Source organism: Carcharhinus amblyrhynchos, chromosome 1 (assembly GCF_965287045.1).
Source record: "Carcharhinus amblyrhynchos chromosome 1, sCarAmb.v2.hapA, whole genome shotgun sequence".
Classification (NCBI taxonomy): Eukaryota; Metazoa; Chordata; class Chondrichthyes; order Carcharhiniformes; family Carcharhinidae; genus Carcharhinus; species Carcharhinus amblyrhynchos.
In genome coordinates, this window is record NC_137324.1 from 177,600,279 (window position 1) to 177,623,518 (window position 23,240).

At 46.2% G+C, this 23,240-nt stretch overlaps 2 protein-coding genes across 2 annotated transcripts in view; both read right to left on the reverse strand.

Annotated features, from left to right (window-relative positions):
• Positions 1–434: 434 nt before the first annotated feature.
• Positions 435–2,570, reverse strand: LOC145350882 (histone H2A.Z). The gene is made up of 5 exons (XM_080200301.1): positions 2,500–2,570; positions 2,302–2,379; positions 1,971–2,084; positions 1,017–1,146; positions 435–917 (listed from the first exon to the last, which is right to left on the reverse strand). Exons 1-5 carry the CDS (start codon positions 2,500–2,502, stop codon positions 856–858), a joined length of 387 nt encoding a protein of 128 aa, XP_080056427.1. The 5' UTR covers positions 2,503–2,570; the 3' UTR covers positions 435–855.
• Positions 2,571–14,914: 12,344 nt separating this feature from the next.
• abcg2a (ATP-binding cassette, sub-family G (WHITE), member 2a) overlaps positions 14,915–23,240 on the reverse strand; it is a 78,578-nt gene continuing 70,252 nt past the window's right edge. The window contains exons 15-16 of the mRNA XM_080195827.1: positions 20,015–20,115; positions 14,915–15,105 (exon numbers count right to left, since the gene is read on the reverse strand). Of these exons, the coding sequence (XP_080051953.1) occupies positions 14,958–15,105; positions 20,015–20,115 (249 nt within the window). The 3' untranslated portion in view covers positions 14,915–14,957. The remainder of the gene's footprint in view (positions 15,106–20,014; positions 20,116–23,240) is intronic.

The window sequence follows — 23,240 nt, forward strand, 5'->3', positions numbered from 1 at the left end:
ACACAATGGTAATTGTTAGTGTAGCCACTAGACTGGTTATAAAACAATCACTAATGTCTTGCTGCAGCTCTGCCAATAATGGAAAAAAGAATTTTCACTGATCAGGGCTGGTAGCACCCAACAAGCTAATAGCTTGTCAGACAGGAACTGCAACACTGCTGCTGTCAGGAGAAACACAGCAGCAACTAATTCAGTAGCTCAGAAATCAAGCCATCTCTTTCCCCTATACAAACTAGGAAAGTGTCATGTCAAGAACACTTGGCAAAGCAGGCAGGTGTACTGTCCAACTTCACTGCAGCATGTGTCACTGCATCAGACACCTATTAGTCAAACAGGAACCACCCAGCCCAGATGGGGCTGGCTGGACAAACTGCCTCAGCAGCTCAAGCAAATGGTTCAATCCTCCTTCAAAGTAATTACAAGCCACAGGCATTTTAATACACGTTTTATTGAAAACTTTACCCACCAGTAGACAGTCAGAACAACCATCTAGATTTAAATCCACTCCAAAAATAAAGTTATACAAGCAATGAGCTCATCCTGCATTTAAAACATTACAATAGGACTCTGTTAAAAGAGTAACCAGGAAATGACTCCAGGTCACTAGATACAGTTCCACCATAGAAGAAATGGTCCCAGATTTGGCTTTCCCAGACCAGTGCACAAGATTATTGTATTTACTTTAAAAAGAACCCCCCTTCCCCTGAATACTATTGAGATAAAAAATGTTTTTCTATGCAATCACATTTTCAGAAGTCCAGTGTCTTTTCAGCCACATTCTCCAAACATTCTACAGCTGATTAATTGGAGATGGAGTCCTGAGATAACAAACCTAAAAGTTGGGAGCATCCATCCTCAAACAGTCTTCTGTTGTCCCTTTTTGCCAATTAGGGATTTGTGAATGTGAGGAATGACACCTGAGAATAAAAACAGCAAAGTCAGAGGTCACAGCAAAGAGACATGAGGGAATTGGGGGGGGTGGGCTATAAGCACAGCCAAATATACAAGACACTTACCACCACCAGCAATGGTAGCTTTGATTAAGGAATCCAATTCTTCATCTCCTCGAATGGCAAGCTGCAAGTGGCGAGGGGTAATACGCTTCACCTTCAAGTCTTTGGAAGCATTTCCTGCGAGCTCCAGTACCTGGCAGGGAGATAAAGTATTGAAAAACTACCAAGCATAAACTAGTGCTCCAAGTGTGGAAGTTTGAGTTCAGAAGCCTAAGAGTTGAAGAGCTCTTGAAGGATACAACAAGCGACATCCATTTTCCCTGGTGCCAATGGCCTATTACTAGACTATCAATCCAGAAGCTACTGATCTGGGGACCTAGGTTTGAATAACACCACAAGCAGGATAAGTCATCAGGAATGAAAAAATCTCCTAATTCATGTGACTGTTGAAATGAGCACTCATGACCAAACAAGGGACAGACAGTAAATGCTGGCCAACCAGTGGCACCCAAGTCCCACAAATGACAAAGTTGGATCAGGGATGAGGGGTTGGCATAGTCCCGAATAAGCAGCATCAGCCCAGAAAAGCCTAGTTTTAGATCAGTTAGGAAAATCCAAGCAAGATTGAGAGGATAGGGAAGCCTTCCACAGGAAGCAGGACAATTAAAACAAAAACTAGAAGGACGTTAGGTAAAGCTGCTAAAAGTCAGTGGATAAAGCTTTACAATCCAAATTCAAGGCTTTTACTGGAAAATAAACTGGCCAAAGGTAATTATAAGGGAACTAGGAGGGGGACATTGCAGGAGCCTCACCAATGCAGAAAGAAAAGGCTTCTCTACCCAGGACTAAAGGTCAAAATCCCAAAACAGCAGCAACCCACCCCGGAACCAACATCACCCGGAACGCTGTGACGGGTCCCATTCTCACCCGGAATCCTGCGACCAACCCCCAACCTATCCACCCGGAACGTTCAGCGGCGGACCAGCCTCGGCCTCAGGCCACCTTACCCCTCCTCACCTCAGCAGTCAGGTACTCCAGGATGGCCGCGCTGTAAACGGCCGCCGTGGCGCCCACCCGGCCGTGGCTGGTGGTCCTCGACTTCAGGTGCCGGTGGATTCGACCGACTGGGAACTGCGGGGGGAGGGGGGGAAGAGAACAAAAAAAACCGTGACGAGAAACAATAAATCAATCCGGGAGAGAATCCGCCGCAGCCGTTAGTGGGGGGAGGGGTAAAAACAATAGTGTGTGAGCGGTGCCCGCCCGCCTGCTCCAAACCCGCGCGCGCGGGCGGCTTCACCCTACAGCCCCTGCTGCAGCCGCTGGCGCCAAGCTCCGGGCACCCACTCACCTGCAGCCCGGCTCGCTGCGAGCGCGAAACCGCTTTCGTCTTCGCCTTCCCGGAGTCTTTACCCGCTTTACCGCCAGCCTGTCAGGAAAATAAGAGCCGCAAAAAAAAAATTAGCGAATTAAAAAAAACAAACGGGTAAGTGCATGACACAGTTAATTTTAGCCAATGCGACACGGCCCGCTAAGGCGCTCTCCTCACCATCGCCTCGTGTCCTGTCCTGCTACAGCCTCCGCTCCCTTTCTCTTTTCAAACGGCTCTGCGCTCCCGCCCCGGCCCGCCCCCTATTTATAGCCTGGCCCGGGAACCACATCCGGTGCCCCGGCCGCGGAGCGGCTGACCAATGGGCGGCCGCGCCATTGTTGATGGAAGGACCAATCGGATCCGCCGGGGGCGGGGAAAGGTGCGTGCGTGCGTCGGACGCAAGGACGCCGGACAGCACGTGCTGATGCGCGCGCAGCCTCTCTGGGCACCACCTTGGAATGCGAGCTGCATGGGGTCTACCGAGAGGAATGTGTGCATACTTCCATTGCAAAAACTAACCCTAGCAAATCAACTGGAAGGGGTAATTATCATCACAGCTAGGGTTTACCTGGCTGTTTCCAGGGACGGCAGGTTAAAGTTTTTTTTGTCACAAGTAGGCTGATATTAACACTGCAATGAAGTTACTGTGAAAATCCCCCAGTTGCCGTAGTCCAGCGCCTGTTCATGTACACAAAGGGAGAATTTAGCATGGTCAGTGCACCCTGACCAGCATGTCTTTCAGACTGTGGGAGGAAACCAGAGTACCCATGCAGACCCAGGGAGAATGTGCAAACTGCACACAGACAGTGACCCAAGCTGGGAATCGAATCCTGGTCCCTGACGCTGTGAGGTAGTAGTGCTAACCAGTGGGCCACCATAGATCTTTCATATGAGGAGAGACTAAGTCATGGAATCATAGAACCTCTGCAGTGCAAAAGGAGGCCACTCGGCCCATCGAGTTTAACTGACAACAAGCCCACCCAGACCTTATCCCTGTAACCTCATGTATTTACCCTGCTAACCCCCTTGACACTAAGGGGCAATTTATCATGGCCAATCCACTTTACCCACATATCTTTGGATAAGTCTGTTAGGAATACTGAGGGAGACAAGAGAGGAAATTGTTGGGCCTCTTAACAGAATTTTTTGCTTTCTCGTTGGCAACAGATGAGGTCCCAGAGGATTGGAGATTAGTCAATGTTGTCCCGTTATTTAATAAGGGTAGCAAGGATAACCAGGGTGATTATAGGCCACTGAGCTTGATGTTAGTGATAGTGGAATTGTTGGAGAAGATTTTTAGGGATAGGATCTATACACATTTGGAACTGAATGGTCTTATTAGCAACAGCATGGTTTTGTACGAGTGAGGTCATGTATCACTAATTCGATTGAGTTTTTTGAGGAGGTGACAAAAATGATTGACAAGGGAAGGGCCGTGGATGTTGTCTACATAGGTATTTGTAAGGCATTCGACAAGGTTCCTCGTGTAGGCTGATGCAAAAGGTTACATCACGTGAAATCAAGGGTGAACTAGCTTGATGGATTCGAAACTGGCTTGGCCATAGAAAGAGTAAGAAGTCTAACACCGGCATTTCCACACCTTGGCCATAGAAGACGGAGGGTACATAAGAACATTAGAACATAAGAAATAGGAGCAGGAGTAGGCCATCTAGCCCTTCGAGCCTGCCCCGCCATTCAATAAGATCATGGCTGATCTGTTGTGGCTCAGTTCCACTTTCCCGCCCTCTCCCCATAACCCTTAATCCCCTCTCTTATCAAGAACCCATCAACCCGCTTCTTAAAAATATTTAGCGAGGCAGCCTCCACCACTTCAACGGGCAGAGAATTCCAGAGATTCACCACCCTTTGAGTGAAGAAGTTCCTCCTCAACTCCGTTCTAAACCGCCTCCCCTTTATCTTGAGGCTGTGCCCCCTAGTCCTACTGTCTTTTTTGAGCGGGAAGAGTCTCTCCACCTCTATCCTATCCATCCCATTCATCATCTTATACGTCTCAATGAGATCTCCCCTCATTCTTCTAAACTCTAACGAGTACAAGCCTAGTTTATTCAGCCTCTCCTCATAGCTCAATCCCCTCAACTCCGGTATCAGCCTAGTAAACCTCCTCTGCACTCCCTCCAGGGCCAAAATATCCTTGCGCAGGTGCGGCGCCCAAAACTGCACACAGTACTCCAGCTGCGGCCTCACCAATGCCCTATACAGCTGCAGCAAGACCTCCCTACTTTTATATTCAATCCCCCTCGCTATGAAGGCCAGCATCCCATTTGCCTTCCTGACCACCTGCTGCACCTGCAAGCTGGGTTTTTGCGACTCATGCACAAGGACCCCGAGGTCCCTCTGCACCGTCGCCTGCTGCAGTTTTTCGCCACGTAAGTAATAGTCCTTCCTACCATTCTTCCTACCAAAGTGGACCACCTCACACTTGCCAACATTAAATTCCATTTGCCATTTCCTGGCCCATTCGCCCAGCCTATCTAGATCCTTCTGCAGACTCTCCACACCCTCCGCACAATTTGCCTTTCCCCCAATCTTGGTGTCATCAGCAAATTTCGACACCCTGCACTCGGTTCCCTCCTCCAGATCATCTATATAAATGGTAAATAGCTGAGGCCCCAGCACCGACCCCTGGGGCACCCCACTAGTCACCAACCGCCAATCCAAATAGCACCCATTGACCCCCACTCTCTGCCTCCTATTTGACAACCAATCCTCTATCCACGCTAACACGTGCATTCTGCAGGGATCAGTGCTGGGACCTCTGTTGTTAGTAATATATGTAATTATATACAGAAGAAAACATTGCTGGTCTGATTAGCAAGTTTGTAGATAATAGTAAGCTTGGCAGAGTTGTGGATAGTGACGAAGATTGTCAGAGAATACAGCAGGATATTGATAGGCTGGAAAATTGGGTGGAGAAAAGGCAGGTGGGATTTAATGCGAGATAATTCATTTTGGTAGATCCAATTCAGGTGGGAGCTATAAAATAAATGGCAGAGCCATCAGGAGCATAGAGAGATTTGGGAGTACAGGTCCACAGATCCTTAAAAGTGGCAGCACAGGTGGAAAAAGTGAAGAAAGCATATGGCCTGCTTGCTTTCATTGGCCAGGGCATTGAGTATAAAAGTTGGCAAATTAGTCATGCAAAACGTTGGTTAGACCACATTTGGAGTACTGTGTCCCGTTGTGGTTGCCACATTACCAGAATGACGTGGAGGCTTTGGGGAGAGTACAGAAAAGGTTTACCAGGATGTTGCCCTGGCATGGAGGGTATTAGCTCTGAGGAAAGATTGAATAAACTGGGATTGTTCTGTCTGGAAAGACAGAGGCTGAAGGGTGATCTGATAGCTTATAAAATTATGAGGGGTGTAGATAAAGTGAACAGTTGGAAGCTTTTTCCCAGGGCAGAAATGACAATCACAAGGGGGCACAAGTTCAAGGCGAAGGGGGAAAAAGGTTTAGTGGAGATGCGCGGGAGAAGTTTTTTTACACAGAAGGTGGTGGGGGCCTGGAATGCACTGCCAAGTGAGCTGGTTGAGGCAGATACATTAGTGACATTTAAGATGTATATGGATAGACAAATGAACAGGCAGGGAATGGAGGGATACAGGCATTAAGTCTAAATACGACAATGTGATAAGTGCAGGTTTGGTGGGCTGAAGGACCTGTTTCGGTGCTGTACTATTCTTTGTTCTTTGATTATATTCATTGGAGTTTAGAAAAGTGAGAGGGGCTCTCAAAAGTTAGACAGGGTAGATTCAGAAAGAATATTCCCGATGATGGGGAGTCCAGAACTAGGGGTCATTGTGTGAGGATAAGGGGTAAACCTTTTAGAACTGAGGTGAGGAGAAGTTTCCTCACCCAGAAAGTGGTGACTGTGTAGAATTCACTAGTTGAAGCCAAAACATTTCCAAGAAAAGATTAGACATAGCTTTTGAGGCTAAAGGGATCATGGGATATAGGGGGGAAGGGAGGGATCAGGATCTTGAATTTGATGATCAGGTATGATCAAAATGAATGGGGTAGCAGACTCGAAGGGTCAAATGGCCTACTTCTGCTTCCAGTTTCTGTGTTCCTATGTTCTCTCCATGTCTGCATGATATCTACAGGATGCTCTGGCTTCTACCCATAGATGTTCTTTTTGAGGGTCAGTGCAGACCCAATGGGCTGAATGGCCTCCTGCACTGTAAGGTTTCTATGATTCGATGGTAAAAGCAAAAAACACCAAGAAAGGGGAGCAGACCACTGAAACTTCAGATTTGCAGTGTTAACACGTATCAAAAGCTAAACTTCCACAGATAGAAACGTTTGCATTACTGTTTTGTTCACCGTACTGGGTCTCTTTCTGTCCACATCCTTATGTGTTTCTCTGAGACCGGAAGGATGCTATCTCATGCAATGCTGGCACATCTCTTGTGGAACCGTCGGTAATGCCACTGGCTGTGGCAATGACAACAACTTGCTGAGTGTATCGGCATTTGCTAACTGTGTCTCAGGGCAATGCTGAAAAGTATAATTGTACATGGCAAATACGTGAGCCCACTTCTACACTCTCATCTAAGCTCTTCGTGGGACTGGCTTATCTTCTCTGAATAGTCCGAAACTGTTGTAAAATGCTGACCGTAAATGTACTGATGAAACTTTTGGACTGCAAACATGACAGCCAAGACTTTTCTTATCTATCTGGAAATGCTGTTTTCTGTGTCAGACAACATTTTTAAGGCAAAGGCAATTGGTCTTTCTGCTTCATCAGGCATTCTTTGGAACAAAACTGCTCCCACTCCACAGGGAGATGTATCACATGTTACCAACAAGTTTTTGGTTGGATCAAAGAAAATTGCAGCACAGGAACAGGCCCTTCGTCCCTCCAAGCCTGCACTGACCATGCTGCCTAACTGAACTAAAACCCCCTACCCTTCCATGGACCATATCCCTCTATTCCCATCCTAGTCATGTGTTTGTCCAGATGCCCCCTTAAAGTCACTCCCGTATCCACGTCCACTACCTCCCTCGGCAGCAAGTTCCAGGCACCCACCACCCTCTGTGTAAAAAAACTTGCCTCGTACATCTCCTTTAAACCTTGTCCTTCGCACCTTTAATCTATGTCCCCTAGGAACTGACTCATTCACCCTGGGAAAAAGCTTCTGACTAACCACTCTGTCCAAGCCCCTCATAATCTTGTAGAATTCTATCAGGTGAATCAGAGTGGACTAATAGTGCTGATGGCTTCAGAGCCTGTTTGATTTTTATGAATGACTCTGTTCTTCTCCCCACCTCCATCATAATATTTCTTTAACAGTTGGTGGAATGGGGTGAAGGTGGCAGACATACTTTGTAAAAACCTACCATAATAGTTCACTATTCTTGAGAAATGACTTTAATTCAGAGATGTTTATTGGCTGTGGAACCTCTTTTATCTCTTTGACTTTATCTTCCAAGTGATTCAACTCATTTGCATCTACCCAAAAACCTAAATAGATAACTTTGTCTGCTTGGAAGGTACATTTCTCCTGTTTCAGCCTAATGCCTGCTTCCTTAAAAGATTTCAAAACTTCCTCCAAATTTTCCCTGTGTTCTTCTGCTGTGGCTCCTGTGAATAAAACATCGTCAAGATAAACCTCTTGTAAACCTTGTAATAGACTTTCCATGTATGTTGGAAAATGGCACAGGCTGATGAGACTCCACAAAGGCAGACGTGTGTCCTAGTGTAAACCCTGGTGAGTGTTGATGGTTACCAACCTCTCAGTCTTCATCCACTTCCAATTGCTGGTAAGTGTGTCTGAGTTCTAACTCGGTATATTTTAAAGCTCCAGCTAGTTTGGCGAAGGGGTCTTCAGTGTTTGGAATGGGTATCAGTCTATTTGAGCTCCTCTATTACCTGTCAATTTATAAGTCCCCACAAATTCTCACAGGCTGATCTGATTTTAGGGCAGGGATTCTGGGTGCTGCCCATTCTGAGAATTGAACCTAAATCTTCCAGTCCTCCGAGCTCAGCTTCAACTCTATTGAATATATTTTGATTTAATTTGATTTATTGTCACATGTATTAACATATCGTGAAAAGTATTGTTTCTTGCACGCTGTACAGACAAAGCATACCGTTCATAGAGAAGGAGAGAGTGCAGAATGTAGTGTTACAGCCAGAGCTAGGGTGTAGAGAAAGATCAACTTAATGCGAGGTAGGTCCATTCAAAAGTCTGACAGCAGCAGGGAAGAAGCTGTTCTTGAGTTGGTTGGAACGTGACCTCAGACTTTTGTATCTTTTTCCCGATGGGGAAGAGAGAATGTCCGGGGTACTACTTTATTTATTTATAATTCACCAATAGGCTCACATTAAACCTGTAGTGAAGTTACCGTGAAAATCTCCAAGTCGCCACACTCCAGCACCTATTCGGATACACTAAGGGCATGGACAATGTACCTAACCAGCACACCTTTGGAGTGTGGGAGGAAACCGGACCACCCGTAGGAAACCCACACAGACATGGGGAGAACGTGCAAACTCCACACAGACGGTGACCCAAGCCGGGAATCGAACTCGGGTCCCTGGAGCTGTGAGGTGGCAGTGCTAACCACAGTGCCACCCCTTTATGGCGAGGGCACTGGGCAAGCCCTGAAAAATGTTGGCGTTGTTCCAAATTCAAATATATTTTTACCTTTAGCTTCTCTTATATGTCGTAATTAATTTTAGAAAACCTGAGAATATTTACATAGCTGTTCCTGAAAAATTCCATCTCGCAAATTTAATATCTTTAACTAATTTAGTTTGAGACAATCGCATCCCATTAAACAAGGTCAATGTCCCTTAATTACCAAGACAGGTAACTGGGCTGTCTCATTCTTGTAGGACAGTGACTGTTGCTGCCCCTGAAGTCTGCAGTCTCTCTCCCGTAGGAAGTATGGCTAGTGACCCATTCAATCTCAGTGGTTGGAGACCTTTTGAAGATAACAGAATGACTGTAGTCGCAGCCCGTGTTGACTTCCATTTTAAAAAATATTCCATTTACCATCACAGCTGTCTCTATGGGGGGGGCGGGGGGGGGGGTACTTTACTCAGTTGGACCTGGTGAAGGTTAAATGATTCAAGTCCCTTGTTGGCTGCTCATCCAGTTTCTTTGAAGGAGTTTTTTTTTTGCCCATTCTGTCCTGGCAGCTTTACTCTGCACCCAGCTTGTAAACGACTGTTTCTGTTGCACCCAAAACACACACAATTCCTACATCGACAAGCTTACTGGGGTGTTCTCCCCCACACTGAAAACAAGCTTCTGTCTTCGATGCTGTGTGCCATTTCTTGGATTCTTCAGTACCCGCATTTGCGTTGACCTTCACAACAGCCGTTTACTGCCACAAGGAGGTCCCCGAATTCGGCAACACCTTGTAATTCATTACTCCCTGCTCTACACATTCAGTGGCCTGGGCCAGCTCTACCCACTTTTTCAGGAGGGATTTTGATCTCAGCCAGTAACTTGCACAGAGTGTTTATACCACAGATCAAACAGTCTCTTAACATTTCTCCCAAAGCTGGGCTGAATTTGCAATACGCTGCTAACCCTCCTACCGTGGCCACGAAACCTGAGACTGTTCTCCCCCTCCCCCCGGCTCTCAAAGCTGAATGAGGTTTGTATTCAACATAATGATGGTCAGGGGTTGAAATGATTTTTAATCAGCTCAACTATCTGTCAAAAGATTTGGTGTCTGGAGCATCAGGTGATCATAGAATCATACAGCGCAGAAGGAGGCCATCTGGCCCATCGAGTCTGTCCTGACCACAATACCACCCAGCCTCCATCCCCATAACCCCATGCACCTACCCTACCTAGTCCCCCTGAAACTAAGGGGCAATTTAGCATGGCCAATCCACCTAACCCGCACATCTTTGGCCTGTGGGAGGAAACTGGAGCACCCGGAGGAAACCCACGCAGACACAAGGAGAATGGGCAAACTCTGCACAGACAATGACTCAAGCCGGGAATTGAACCTGGGTCCACTGTGATGTTACACTTCTTATTAAGTTGCAAGTCTGTGGGCCACAAACTGTGAGCAGAATAACCTTCCACTTCCCTTAAGTTATCTCACTTGCTTCAAAGAGACAACGTAGCCTGTCAATATACTGCCCCCACTTTTCTATTTTGGGGTTGAATTGCCCTAATTTCCTATTTAAGACATTTTAACACGTGTCTGTACCACGCATCTTCTTATTTCTGACACCCCAGTCTCTTTCTTTCCATCTAGCTGCACACTGCAATCCCCAAGAACATGGAAATTTTTTCCTCGTCGCCAATGTAATAAATCGAGGGCAACTCATTGAGGCTAAAGAACTAAAGGCTTTATTGCCAATGAACAATTAACTATATCTACAAACAGGGTCAGACAGAATAACTATGTAACTGTACACTTCCCCATCCTGGCTCCAACTGCTGAGTCTCTCCTGACCCAGGATATGTGACCTCGCACTCGATTGGTTCAGCTTCCTACCTTGACACTCCATAGATTTCGGCCCATTGGCATGACCCTCAGGTAACACGCGCTTAAAGGGTCCACTCTACCAGAGCAACATGATAAATGCCCAAATGATCCGTGATATTAAGGAATAAATATTGGACCCAGGGCACTGGGTAGAATTTCCCAGCCCTTCTTCCAAACCATGCCATCTGATCATTGACACCAACCTGAGACAGCCGCCATCTCATCAGGAGGATTGGTACCTTGCTGCTGTGCAAACTTAGTATTCTTTTCATTATTCAGGAAACCTCATCAGATATAACCCAATCAATGTCTCCAATAGCCGTCGGCGGATCCATATGTTATAGCTGCGGTGAATTCCACATACTGCCCAACCAGGCTCTGGCTCACTAAGATTCATTCTGGTTGGCAGAATTGATGGATCAGCGTTTTGGACAGACGCCCTCTTCTCTTCTCTCCACAGACGCTGGCTGGCCTGGGGAAGCAGCATTTACTGATCTCGTGTCAGGTTTTCAAACACTTGCAGGGGATTCAAATTTACATTTTATTTGCGTTACAGCTTTGTAGCCGAGGTAAGCTAAGCATTGATAACATTCAAAAATGCGTTTACAGCCCTGCAGCATTCAGCAGTTAACTAGCACAAAAATATTCTGTGTGGTGGAAAATCAAATCTGCTGAGGCTAAAACATCAATAATTGTCCAAACCGGGAAGACTAAGCTCGGTAGAATTGGACGTGATAAATGAAAAAGCGAGGCAAGAGCTGACAGTGACACGTCAGAAAACCAAAATGAGTTTCAACAATTATTTCATTAATAACTTAATGGGAGACTGGCAAATGGAGAAATTGATCATTATAACACTTAAAACATACTGGTGGAATCTAATTAAATTGATTAATAATATTGAGTTTATTCCACAGTTTCTGTATTTCTTGTGGGTCTTGCACTGGAAAGGAGGACTTGCATTTTATAGAAAGCCTGCCACGACATGCTTTCTAGCATGAAGCAGGAAACGTGGGAGCCAATTTGTACGCAACAAGCTCCCAAAACAAGTGAGAAAATGACCAGAGAATGTTTTTCTTAGTGGGATCAATACTGAACTCTACATGACAGGGCAGATGGAGCCTCGATTTAAATCTCAGCTGAAAGACATTTCTGACAGTGCGGCCCTCCCACAGTACTGACCCTCTGACAGCGCGGCGCTCCCTCAGCGCTGACCCTCTGACAGCGCGGCGCTCCCTCAGCGCTGACCCTCTGACTCAGCAACCAACAGGTGCGGGGGGGGTGGGGGTGGGTGCGGAAACAACCAAGTCTTAAAGTGACCATTCCTGACGGTGCCTTCTTCTAAAGTTAAAATTTGTTTAGTGTCATAAGCAGGCTTACATTAACACTGCAATGAAGTTACTGTGAAAATCCCCTAGTCGCCACACTTCAGCACCTGTTCAAGTACACTGAGGGAGAATTTAGCACGGCCAGTTCACCCTAACCAGCACTGTGGACTGTGGGAGGAAACCAGAGCATGCAGAGGAAACCCACGCAGACATGGAGAAAATGTGCAAACTCCAAACAGATAGTGATCCAAGCCAGGAATTGAACCCAGGTCCCTAGCGCTGTGAAGCAGCAGTGCTAACCACTGTGCCACCCCTTCTGCTGCTAGGCCACTGATTTCTTGGAGGAACCTGTTACTAGGAAGAGAATCCAGGGTTTGGTGCAGTGGTTGGCCTGTCACGGACTGGTGGATCCACTCATATGTTCAGGTTGGGGGAGTCTGCAGGCTCATTATTGTCTAAGGCAGGTCTAATGATGAGGCGTGTAAGTAATGAACATTCCTTCGCGGCTGAGACTGTTCAGCCATACATCTATTAACATTCCTATAGTCTGTCTGCTCACCCAATTATGCCCACTAAATCACCACTGATGTGTGAGAGTGCCACTGATGGCTGCTCAGCAGTTCACCCTTAGCATGCTGACCTCCTTATTGACTGTTTTGGCTTCCCCACGCCACTGGCCAAGTGAGCAAGCACATACATCCCCACTGACAGTGAGCAAGGGCACACTGACTGAGATGGGTGCTCTGAATCATCAGATGTGTGTGCGCGCGCATCTCGACATCTCCCCCGCCCCCAGGCCCAACCCCTGTAACCTCACACACCTATCCTGGCGTCCCAGGATGCGTAGGTGAGGGGTTTAGCGGGGTAAATACGTGGGGTTACAGCAGGGAGCTGGCCAGGTTGTGTAAGATGTTCTGTCGAAGGGTCAGTGCAGACTCAATGGGCCGAATGGCCTTCTTCTGGACTATAATGATCCTATGATTCATAGCTTTGGATACTAAAGAGCAAGTTAGCACGGTCAATCCACCTAACCCGCACATCTTTGGACTGTGGAAGGAAACCAGAGCACCCAGAGGAAACCCACACAGACACGGGGAGAACGTGCAGACTCCACACAGACAGTGACCCAATCCAGGAATCGAACCGGGTTTCTGGCACTGAGGCAGCAGTGCTAGCCACTGCGCAGTGATTTGCACAAGATGGAGACGGAGCCTGTGGCAGCGGCGATTATTCTCCTGTCACACCGAGAAGGAAGATGTTAACAGGAGGCGTCTGGCTCTCCAGAGACAGGAGCAGAACCCTAAGGAGGAAGGGTCAGCAGGACCTGCTCCGCTGTCACCAGAGGGGCCCCAGAATGCAGTCGCTCAGAGGCACCTGCCATAACCTGGCTGACCTTCCTGCCAATGAGCCAGACCCCATGTTGGCAAAGACCACCGACGTTCAGGGACCTGGTGGCTCACTAATGTACCGTTTTAGCCAGTGATGGCACCTCATGGGTCAGGAGGGCATCAACTGCCTGTGGCTCTGAAACCTGCTAACAATATAGCGTGAAAAGCCACCATAGCCACCAGCGGGCTAAATGCCGCTTTGCCCACCCGCTATCGCACTCTGCCAAATTCTGGGAGAATTCCGCCCATGATGTCAACAACTAAAGTCATGAAATTGCACAGAATGTTTTATTTCCCTTCCACAAGCACTGATCCAACTTGGTGATCTTCAAATTAGGCATCTTATTAAAATAATTCTCCCAAAAATATGTAATTAATATTACAAAATCAAAACATTCTTTAGGAGAGATTCTCCTACAACAGTTACAGTATTTTACATTTCAAACAATAAAAGAAAGCAATATTATTCTGGTTTATATATTTATATATCAGAGCAATGTGAAGATTCCAAAATGGCACCGGAATCTTAGATGCATCAAGAACGCCAGTGATCGTTTACACGCGCTTAACGAGAAGGTTGCCAACCTTCCAGGATTGCCCTGGAGTTTCCAGGGATTAAGGATTAATCCAGGACATGACAATCAGCAAATATCCCAGGAGAAAAATCAATGGGGTTAAAAAAAAAGTGCCTGAGAATGTTTGAACACTGCAGTTTGCTGCTTATAAAAATACTCCACCATCAGGAGTTTAAAAAAAAAGGCTCACAGTCAAGAAATACCCAATCAGAGAATGAAGATTCTGTTTGCTTTCTGATTGATCATGAACACTAAGGACAGATGTGTCAGGCAGCCAAAGGCGAGAGTGTAGGGGATAGGGCTGCTGGACACAACTTCAAATAATAAAAACTTAACAGACATGTCCAAGAAGAGTTGGCAACCTTACTAATGTAACAACTTCATGTGCAAAAACAAAAGTCAGCTCCTTTTACAGGATCAAGAGACACTTATTTATCTTTGATAGGAATGGCTTAAATCCCCTTGAGGCAGGATGCTGCAGCTGAAGGCAACTTGGTGATACACAGACAGATGCGCAGCGAAAGATGGACAGAGCCACTCGGACAGAGACGTACAGATGGGGACAGACACACGGATCATCTGGCAGACGCAAATAGATACCCAGACAAACACACTGCTGAATGCATCTCTGACAACTTGTGAAGAGTGGTCCATCATTCAGCAGTGGGAAAGTTCACCAAAACACGAACATAAAATTAAATCAGTGACAGTGTATGAGCACAATTTTCAAAATCATCTGGGATATCATGAAAAAAAGGGTGGTGGTGGGGGAGGGTGGTGGTGGGGGAGGGTGGTGGTGGGGGAGGGTGGTGGTGGGGGAGGGGGGTTGGGCGACTCAGTCAGTGCCCACTTTATATATAACCCTATGACATTTTCTTCATAAACCGGAGTTTCATGTAGGCAATTGTCAGGAAAATAATCATCATGATTGCCAATGCCACATGATTCTGCCATAAAGCCCATGCCGATACTTCAATTCCCTGCCTGGTGAGGTATTGCTCTCCGGTGCACCTACAATATACAAAGCAAAACCACAACGTTCTTATTCATCCACAAAATAAGTACATTTATTGAGCACATAGATATTGGCTTCTGGTAATCATTTACCATTTGGTCAACTGTACCCATTCCCACTTAACATAAAGAGAAGGTGAGTGGTATTAATCCAGAAACTCAGCTAATGTTCCAGGGACCCGGGTTCAAATCCCACCATGGTAGCTGGTGGAATTTGAATTCAAACAAAAAATATCTGGAATTAAGAATCTACTGACGAAACCATCGTCAATTGTTGGAAAATCCCACCTGGTTTACTAATGTCCTTTAAGGAAGGAAATCTGCCGTCCTTACCTGGTCTGGCCTACATGTGACTCCAGAGCCACAGCAATGTGGTTGACTCTCAACTGCCCTTAGGTAATTAGGGATGGGCAATAAATGTTGGACAGCCAGCGATGCCCATGGCCACTGAATGAATAAGAACGTTTAAAAAGTTGCATTTATATACAGCCTTACGATGTAAACTGTCCCAAGGAGTTTCATGGAAACATTATAACGCAAATGTTATCACCAAACCACACAAAGAGATATTGGTACAGGTGGCCAAAAACTTGATCAAAGAGGGAGGTTTTAATTCATTTTTAAAGGAGGTGGAAGGGTTTAGGGAGGGAATTCCAGAACTTGAGGCCCAGACTTCTGAAGAAACAACCACAAATGGCAGAGCAATGAAAATAGAGGATGGAATAGCTAGAACTGGAGGAATGCAGTTATCCTGGGAGCATTGTAAGGGGTTACAGAGACAGGGAGAGGTGAGGCCATGCAGACATTTAAATTTGTACGTTCATAAATGTAGGGAAGTCTTACTGCAACTGTAAATGGCTTTGGTGATGCTGCACCTGAAATGCAGTGCACTATTTTGGTCTCCTTAAGATGGGATTTACCTAATTGGAGGCAGTTTGAAGAAGGTTCATAAGCTGATTCCTGGGGTTGAAGGGTTGCCTTATGGCAAATTCTGCGGGGAATTTCACAGTAACTTCATTGCAGTGTTAATGTAAACCTTACTTATGACTATTAAATAAACTTTTAAACTTCATGGGCAACATTTGAGTGGCACAGTGGTTAGCCCTGCTGCCTCAACGCCAGTGACCTGTGTTCAATTCCTGTCTTGGGTGACTGTGTGTGGAGTTTGCACGTTCTCCCTGTGTCTGTGTGGGTTTCCTCCACTTTCCTCCCACAGTCCAAAGATGTGCAGGTTAGGTTGCTTAGCTATGGTGAATGTGTGGGTTTACAGGGATAGGGTGGGCCTGAGCAAGATACTCTGTCAGAAAGCTGGTGCAGATTCAATTGGCCAAATGGCCTCTTCTGTGCTATAGGGATTCTAGGATTCAGGTCTGAACCTGATTGCAGAGTTCAGAAACCTGAGCAAAGATCTTGCCCCAAGAGCTTGTTCCTAGTCTGAAAGAGATCTGATCACGTGTGCCATGTATCTTAACTAACTAGCTAATCATGACTGGCTACTAAGATGCCACCTATACTAAGTGGGCATCTAAAGCTACAAGAATGGGATTGTCCCTGAAAAGTCCAATTAGTGTCTCCACATCAGAGCTCAATACTAAAGATAGTGGTAATAAGAGCCATTAAAATAGGAGTTTTTAAATTTCCATTTGCAAAATGGAAATGATACCTTCCATGTCGTAGCTCAATCTCATAAGATATAGGAGCAGCAGTAGACTATTTGTTCCACCAGTCAATAAAATCATGGCTGATTTGACTGTGGCCTTAACATAAGAACATAAGAAATAGGAGCAGGAGTAGGCCATCCAGCCCTTCGAGCCTGCCCCGCCATTCAATAAGATCATGGCTGATCTGTTGTGGCTCAGTTCCACTTTCCCGCCCTCTCCCCATAACCCTTAATCCCCTCTCTTATCAAGAACCCATCAACCCGCTTCTTAAAAATATTTAGCGAGGCAGCCTCCACCACTTCAACGGGCAGAGAATTCCAGAGATTCACCACCCTTTGAGTGAAGAAGTTCCTCCTCAACTCCATTCTAAACCGCCTCCCCTTTATCTTGAGGCTGTGCCCCCTAGTCCTACTGTCTTTTTTGAGCGGGAAGAGTCTCTCCACCTCTATCCTATCCATCCCATTCATCATCTTATACGTCTCAATGAGATCTCCCCTCATTCTTCTAAACTCTAACGAGTACAAGCCTAGTTTATTCAGCCTCTCCTCATAGCTCAATCCCGCCGGTATCAGCCTAGTAAACCTCCTCTGCACTCCCTCCAGGGCCAAAATATCCTTGCGCAGGTGCGGCGCCCAAAACTGCACACAGTACTCCAGCTGCGGCCTCACCAATGCCCTATACAGCTGCAGCAAGACCTCCCTACTTTTATATTCAATCCCCCTCGCTATGAAGGCCAGCATCCCATTCGCCTTCCTGACCACCTGCTGCACCTGCAAGCTGGGTTTTTGCGACTCATGCACAAGGACCCCGAGGTCCCTCTGCACCGTCGCCTGCTGCAGTTTTTCGCCACGTAAGTAATAGTCCTTCCTACCATTCTTCCTACCAAAGTGGACCACCTCACACTTGCCAACATTAAATTCCATTTGCCATTTCCTGGCCCATTCGCCCAGCCTATCTAGATCCTTCTGCAGACTCTCCACACCCTCCGCACAATTTGCCTTTCCCCCAATCTTGGTGTCATCAGCAAATTTCGACACCCTGCACTCGGTTCCCTCCTCCAGATCATCTATATAAATGGTAAATAGCTGAGGCCCCAGCACCGACCCCTGGGGCACCCCACTAGTCACCAACCGCCAATCCGAATAGCACCCATTGACCCCCACTCTCTGCCTTCTATTTGACAACCAATCCTCTATCCACGCTAACACCCTACCCCCAACTCCATGTCCCCTGACCTTCTGCAATAACCTCTTGTGAGGTACCTTGTCAAACGCCTTCTGAAAATCCAGAAAGACCACATCCACCGGCTCTCCTCTATCCACTGCCCTAGACACATCCTCATAGAACTCCAGTAAATTTGTCAGACACGACTTCCCTTTAATGAAACCGTGTTGCGTCCGCCCTATCAAGCAATTCCCTTCAAGATGCCTCGCAATTTCCTCCTTAATGACGGATTCTAACATTTTACCTACCACAGACGTTAAACTAACCGGCCTATAATTCCCCGCCTTTTGCCTGGCACCCTTCTTAAACAACGGCGTAACATTAGCCGTTTTCCAATCTTCCGGCACTTCCCCGGAATCCAGCGACGTCTGGAAAATAACCACCAAGGCATCCACTATCACCTCCGCCATTTTGTCCCGTCTATCTCTCACCATCCTTAACTCCCTTGTCAGTCAAAATGACTGTTACACTACATTCTGCACCCTCTTGTTTCCTTCTGTACGGATGCTACGCTCTGTGTGAGCACAGCGCCAAGAAACAATATTTTTCATTGTATACTAATACATGTAACAAAAATAAAACAAAATCTTATCTAACTCAATCTTGAATTTATGCCAAAAGAGAAAATGCTGGAAAATCTCAGCAGGTCTGACAGCATCTGTAAGAAGAGAAAAGAGCTGATGTTTCGAGTCCAGACGTTTCTTTGTCAAAGCTAAAAATGAGAGAGATTTATACTGCAGGGGGAGGGAATGAAAAATGAGTCATAGCCACAGGAGCCAGGGGAAAGGCTGCTAATGGCAGTCCACAGAGAGAATAAAGGGTGTGAATGGCCAAACATGAGAGAAGCTGAAATGAAGATGTTGAATTTATTCAACTTCTACTACTTTCTGGGGAAACAGAATTCCATAGACTGCTGACCCTCAGAGAATAAATCCCTCCTCATCTCAATCTTAAATAGGAGACCCCTTATTTTTAAACTTACTCCCTGAGTTCTAGGTTCTCGCAAGAGAAAATACCCTTTCAAATCCATCTTGTCAATCCCCCTCAGAATCTAATTTTCCAATATGATTCTCATTCTTCTAAACTCCCAACGTGTATTGGCTTACTGCAAAAAAAAAACAAACTTCTGGAAAATCTCAGCAGGCCTGACAGCATCTGTGGGGGGGAGAATAGAACCAATGTTTCGAGTCTGGATAACCCTTCGTCACAGCTGGGCTTGGCATAACCTGCTCCACCTTTTCCCCAGAAGACAACCGCTTCATCCCAGGAATCAGTTTACTGACCTTTTTCTGAACTGCTTCCAATCAAGGATATCCTTATGCCTGAGGCAAAAATTATTATTGGAAATCATACTCGGAAGAGAAGGGGATTGCAGGAAAAAGTAGAGTGAGATTAATTGGACATCTCTTTCAAAGAGCTGACACAGGCATGATGGGCCAAACAGCCTTCTTCTGTGTGCTGTATCCTTCAATGAATGGTCAGCACTGATTGTTTAAAAATCCTTAATTGTACAATCAAAATTCTGACCTTTCTTTGTAAAGATATTTTTCTCCTGTTTCCTTCATCTTGGTCTCCTCACCTTGACAGAGCGACATGAGCCAGAAAAAGATAGGTAAGGCCAACTGGCCTGACAATGTTTACAAAAGGGCTTCACAAGAGTGATGTTACCCTTCCCTTGCTGGCTATCTGCTGGTGGGAAAGAATCCCGTCTTCCGTTGTTGCCTCCACCAGAGGACCTAGGAGATCTTCGGCCTGAGCTCTCTTGCTGGCACTCCATAGCTCTGCAAGCTACCCCAAACCTATGATGCTACCCCCATCTCTACCTCCTCTTCCACCATTCCCCCCACCCTCACCTTCCCTCCATCCCTTCAGTTTCCTTCCTTCTTGAATGCAGCAATACAGGTTGGAGCTCAGCTGCAGAAAAGAGGGTGAAATGGGGATTAGGTAGACAGCACTGAGAAGGTAAAGCTGCATTTGCAAAAGGTGACATAATAAGTAGACCATTGAGACATTAAACTTACGTTAATACGTCAGTACGCGATTCACAGATGTCTTCAATGTGAGTCGATGATGCAGAGCTGTTGCAAAAATCCAGACCTACAAACTCATTCACCTGTAGAGCCTATGCAAAACCAAAGCAGTATATTGGGTAAAAGCATTCTTTGTACTTTCTTACCTCCAACAGTGTGTTCAAGAGGTGAAAGAAATCACATGACTGAATCAACCTAGCCCATTCCTGACGTGGAACTTTGATGAAGCGCACTGTAGATCACACAGTTGATGATTATTATTCTTACATCATAGAATCATACTGCATAGGTGACCATTCAGCCCTTCAGGGGGAGGTGATGGCCTAGTGGTATTATCGCTAGACTATTAATCCAGAAACTCAGCTAACGTTCTGGGGACCCAGGTTCGAGTCTTGCTGTGGCAGATGGTGGAATTTGAATTCAATTTAAAAAAAATCTGGAATTACAAATCTACTAGTGACAATGAAACCATTGTCGATCGTGGGCGGCACAATGACATAGTGGTTAGCACTGCTGCCTTACACTGCCAGGGACCTGGGTTCAATTCCTGGCTTGGGCCACTGTCTGTGTGGAGTTTGCACATTCTCCCTGTGTCTGCGTGGGTTTCCTTTAGGTGCATTGGTTTCCTCTCAGTCTGAAAGATGTGCTGGTTAGGGTGCATTGACTTGAACAGGTGTCGGAGTGTGGCAACTGGGGGAATTTCACAGTAACTTCATTGCAGTGTTAATATAAACCTCATAAATAATGACACATAAATAAACTTTAACTTTTTACTTTTGTTGGGAAAACCCATCTGGTTCATTACTGTCCTTTAGGGAAGGAAATCTGCTGTCCTTACCTGGTCTGGCCTACATGTGACTCCAGAGCCACAGCAATGTGGTTGGCTCCCATCTGTCCTTGGGTAACTAGGGATGGGCAATAAATGCTGGCCAGTTCCACAAGTGAATAATCACGTCTATGTCAGTGCTTTGAATGAGCTATCCAATTAGTTTCATTCCTCCACTATTTTTTCCCCCTATTCCTGTAAATGCTCTCCCTCAATCCAGTCCTCTTCTGAAAACTGTTACTGAATTTGCTTTCAGAAGCCTTTCAGTGATGCATTCCCGATTGCAACAACTGGCTGCGTAAGTGTAAATTCTCTTCACCTCCCCCGTGTTTCTTCTTGTCAGTAGTTTTAAATCTGTGTCTGCTGCTTAATTGACAGTGGAAACTGCTTCCCCTCATTTATTGAGGCTTTGAGCACTATGACTGCACATTCTCCCCGTGTCTGCATGGGTTTCCTCTGAGTGCTCCGGTTTCCTCCTACAGGCCGAAGGGTTAGGTGGTTAGGTGCATCGGCCATGCTAAATTCTCCCTCAGTGTACCTGAACAGGTGCCAAAGTGTGGCAACTAAGGGATTTTCACAGTAACTTAATTGCAGCGTTAACGTAAACCTACTGGTGACACTAATAAATAAACTTAAAATTCTTAAACATCCTGGAATCCCTACAGTATAGGAGGCCATTCGGCCCATTAATTGCATACTGACAACAATCCTACCCTGGCCCTACACTCCTGTAACCCCAGACATTGACCTTGCTAATCCCCATGTCAATTTAGCATGTCCAATCAACCTAACCAGCACTCCTTTGGACTGTGGGAGGAAACCGGAGCACCCAAAGAAAGCCACAGGGAGAACGTGCAAACTTCACATAGACAGTGACCTGAGGCCAGAATTGAACCTGGGACCCTGGAGCTGTGAGGCAGCAGCGCTAACCACTGTGCTGTCCATCCACTCCCCACTTCTTCAGCTCCAGAAAACCAAGCCCGGTTATTATTAATTTATCTCCCATATTAAACTTCTGTGACATATTAAAACTTATCCCACAGTGCTTTGGAAATGCTAATGGATGATGTACCAATAGTCGTTGCCATGGAGTAGGCGGTGTCACATCCAACCTTTCTGTTGGATTAGTTCCCAATCAGATTCTCAGTAAGCATCAACCATTCTGCACACAATTTCTCTCTGAATTAGAAAGTGGTGCTAAAAGAGACTGATGTTTATTTAAACAAATCAACTTACATTAAAACTGCAATGAAGTTATGGTGAAAATCCCCTGGTCATCATATTCCGGCACCTGTTTGGGTACACGGAGGGAGAATGGCCAATGCACCTAACCAGCATGTCTTTTGGAGTGTGGGAGGAAACCGGAGCGCCCGGAGAAAACCCATGCAGACATGAAGAGAATGTGCAGACTCCGCCCAGGCAGCAACACAAGCCCAGAATTGAACCCAGGTCTCTGGCGCAGTGAGGCAACAGCACTAACCACTGTGCCACCATGCCGTCCATGGCCATTTAGGCATTATAGAGACATTTAACTTAAGTATCTCTTCCCAGGAACCATTCTCATAAACCTTTTCTGCCCCCTCTGTAAGGATGCCTTCACACCTTCTTAAAGTGTGGTGGCCAGAAGTGAACACAGTGCTCCAGCTGAGATCAGACTAGTATTCTTTAAACTTCCACCAAAGCCTCCTTGTTTTTGTAGTCTGTGAGCAGAATTTTACCGGCACGTCCGTCCGAGGTTCGTACGATCCTGCCCGAGGCCAACGGAGAACGTTGTTCTCCAAGTCTTACTCGGCCCCGGAATCGGGGCAGGCATGCCGGTAAAATTCCAGCCTTTTCTCTATTTATAGAGCCTAGGATTGACATACACTTTTGACCGCTTTGTGCTTCAGGAGGACATTGACAGACTGGTGAAACAAGCAGGCAAACGGCAGGTGAAGTACAAAGAACTGTGGAGTGGTTTACTTTGGAAGAAAATATGAAAAGAGGCAACATAAACTGCATTTTTAAGAAAGATGCAGGAACTGAGAGACAAATCCCTGAAGGTGACAGATCACTAACAACCCTCCCTGGGCCCCCCAAGCCGACACTATAGTTAAGAAAACCCACCAATGCCTCTACTTTCTTGGGACACTAAGGAAATTTAGCATGTCAGCTACGACTCTCACCAACTTTCACAGATGCACTATAGAAAGCATTCTTTCCGGTTGTATCACGGCTTGGTATGGGCTCCTGCTCTGCCCAAGACCACAAGGAACTACAAAAGGTTGTGATCGTAGCCAATCCATCACTCAAACCAGCCTCCCATCCATTGACTCTGTCTACACTTCCCGCTGCCTCGGCAAAGCAGCCAGCATAATTAAGGACCCCACGTCCCCAGGACATTCTCTCTTC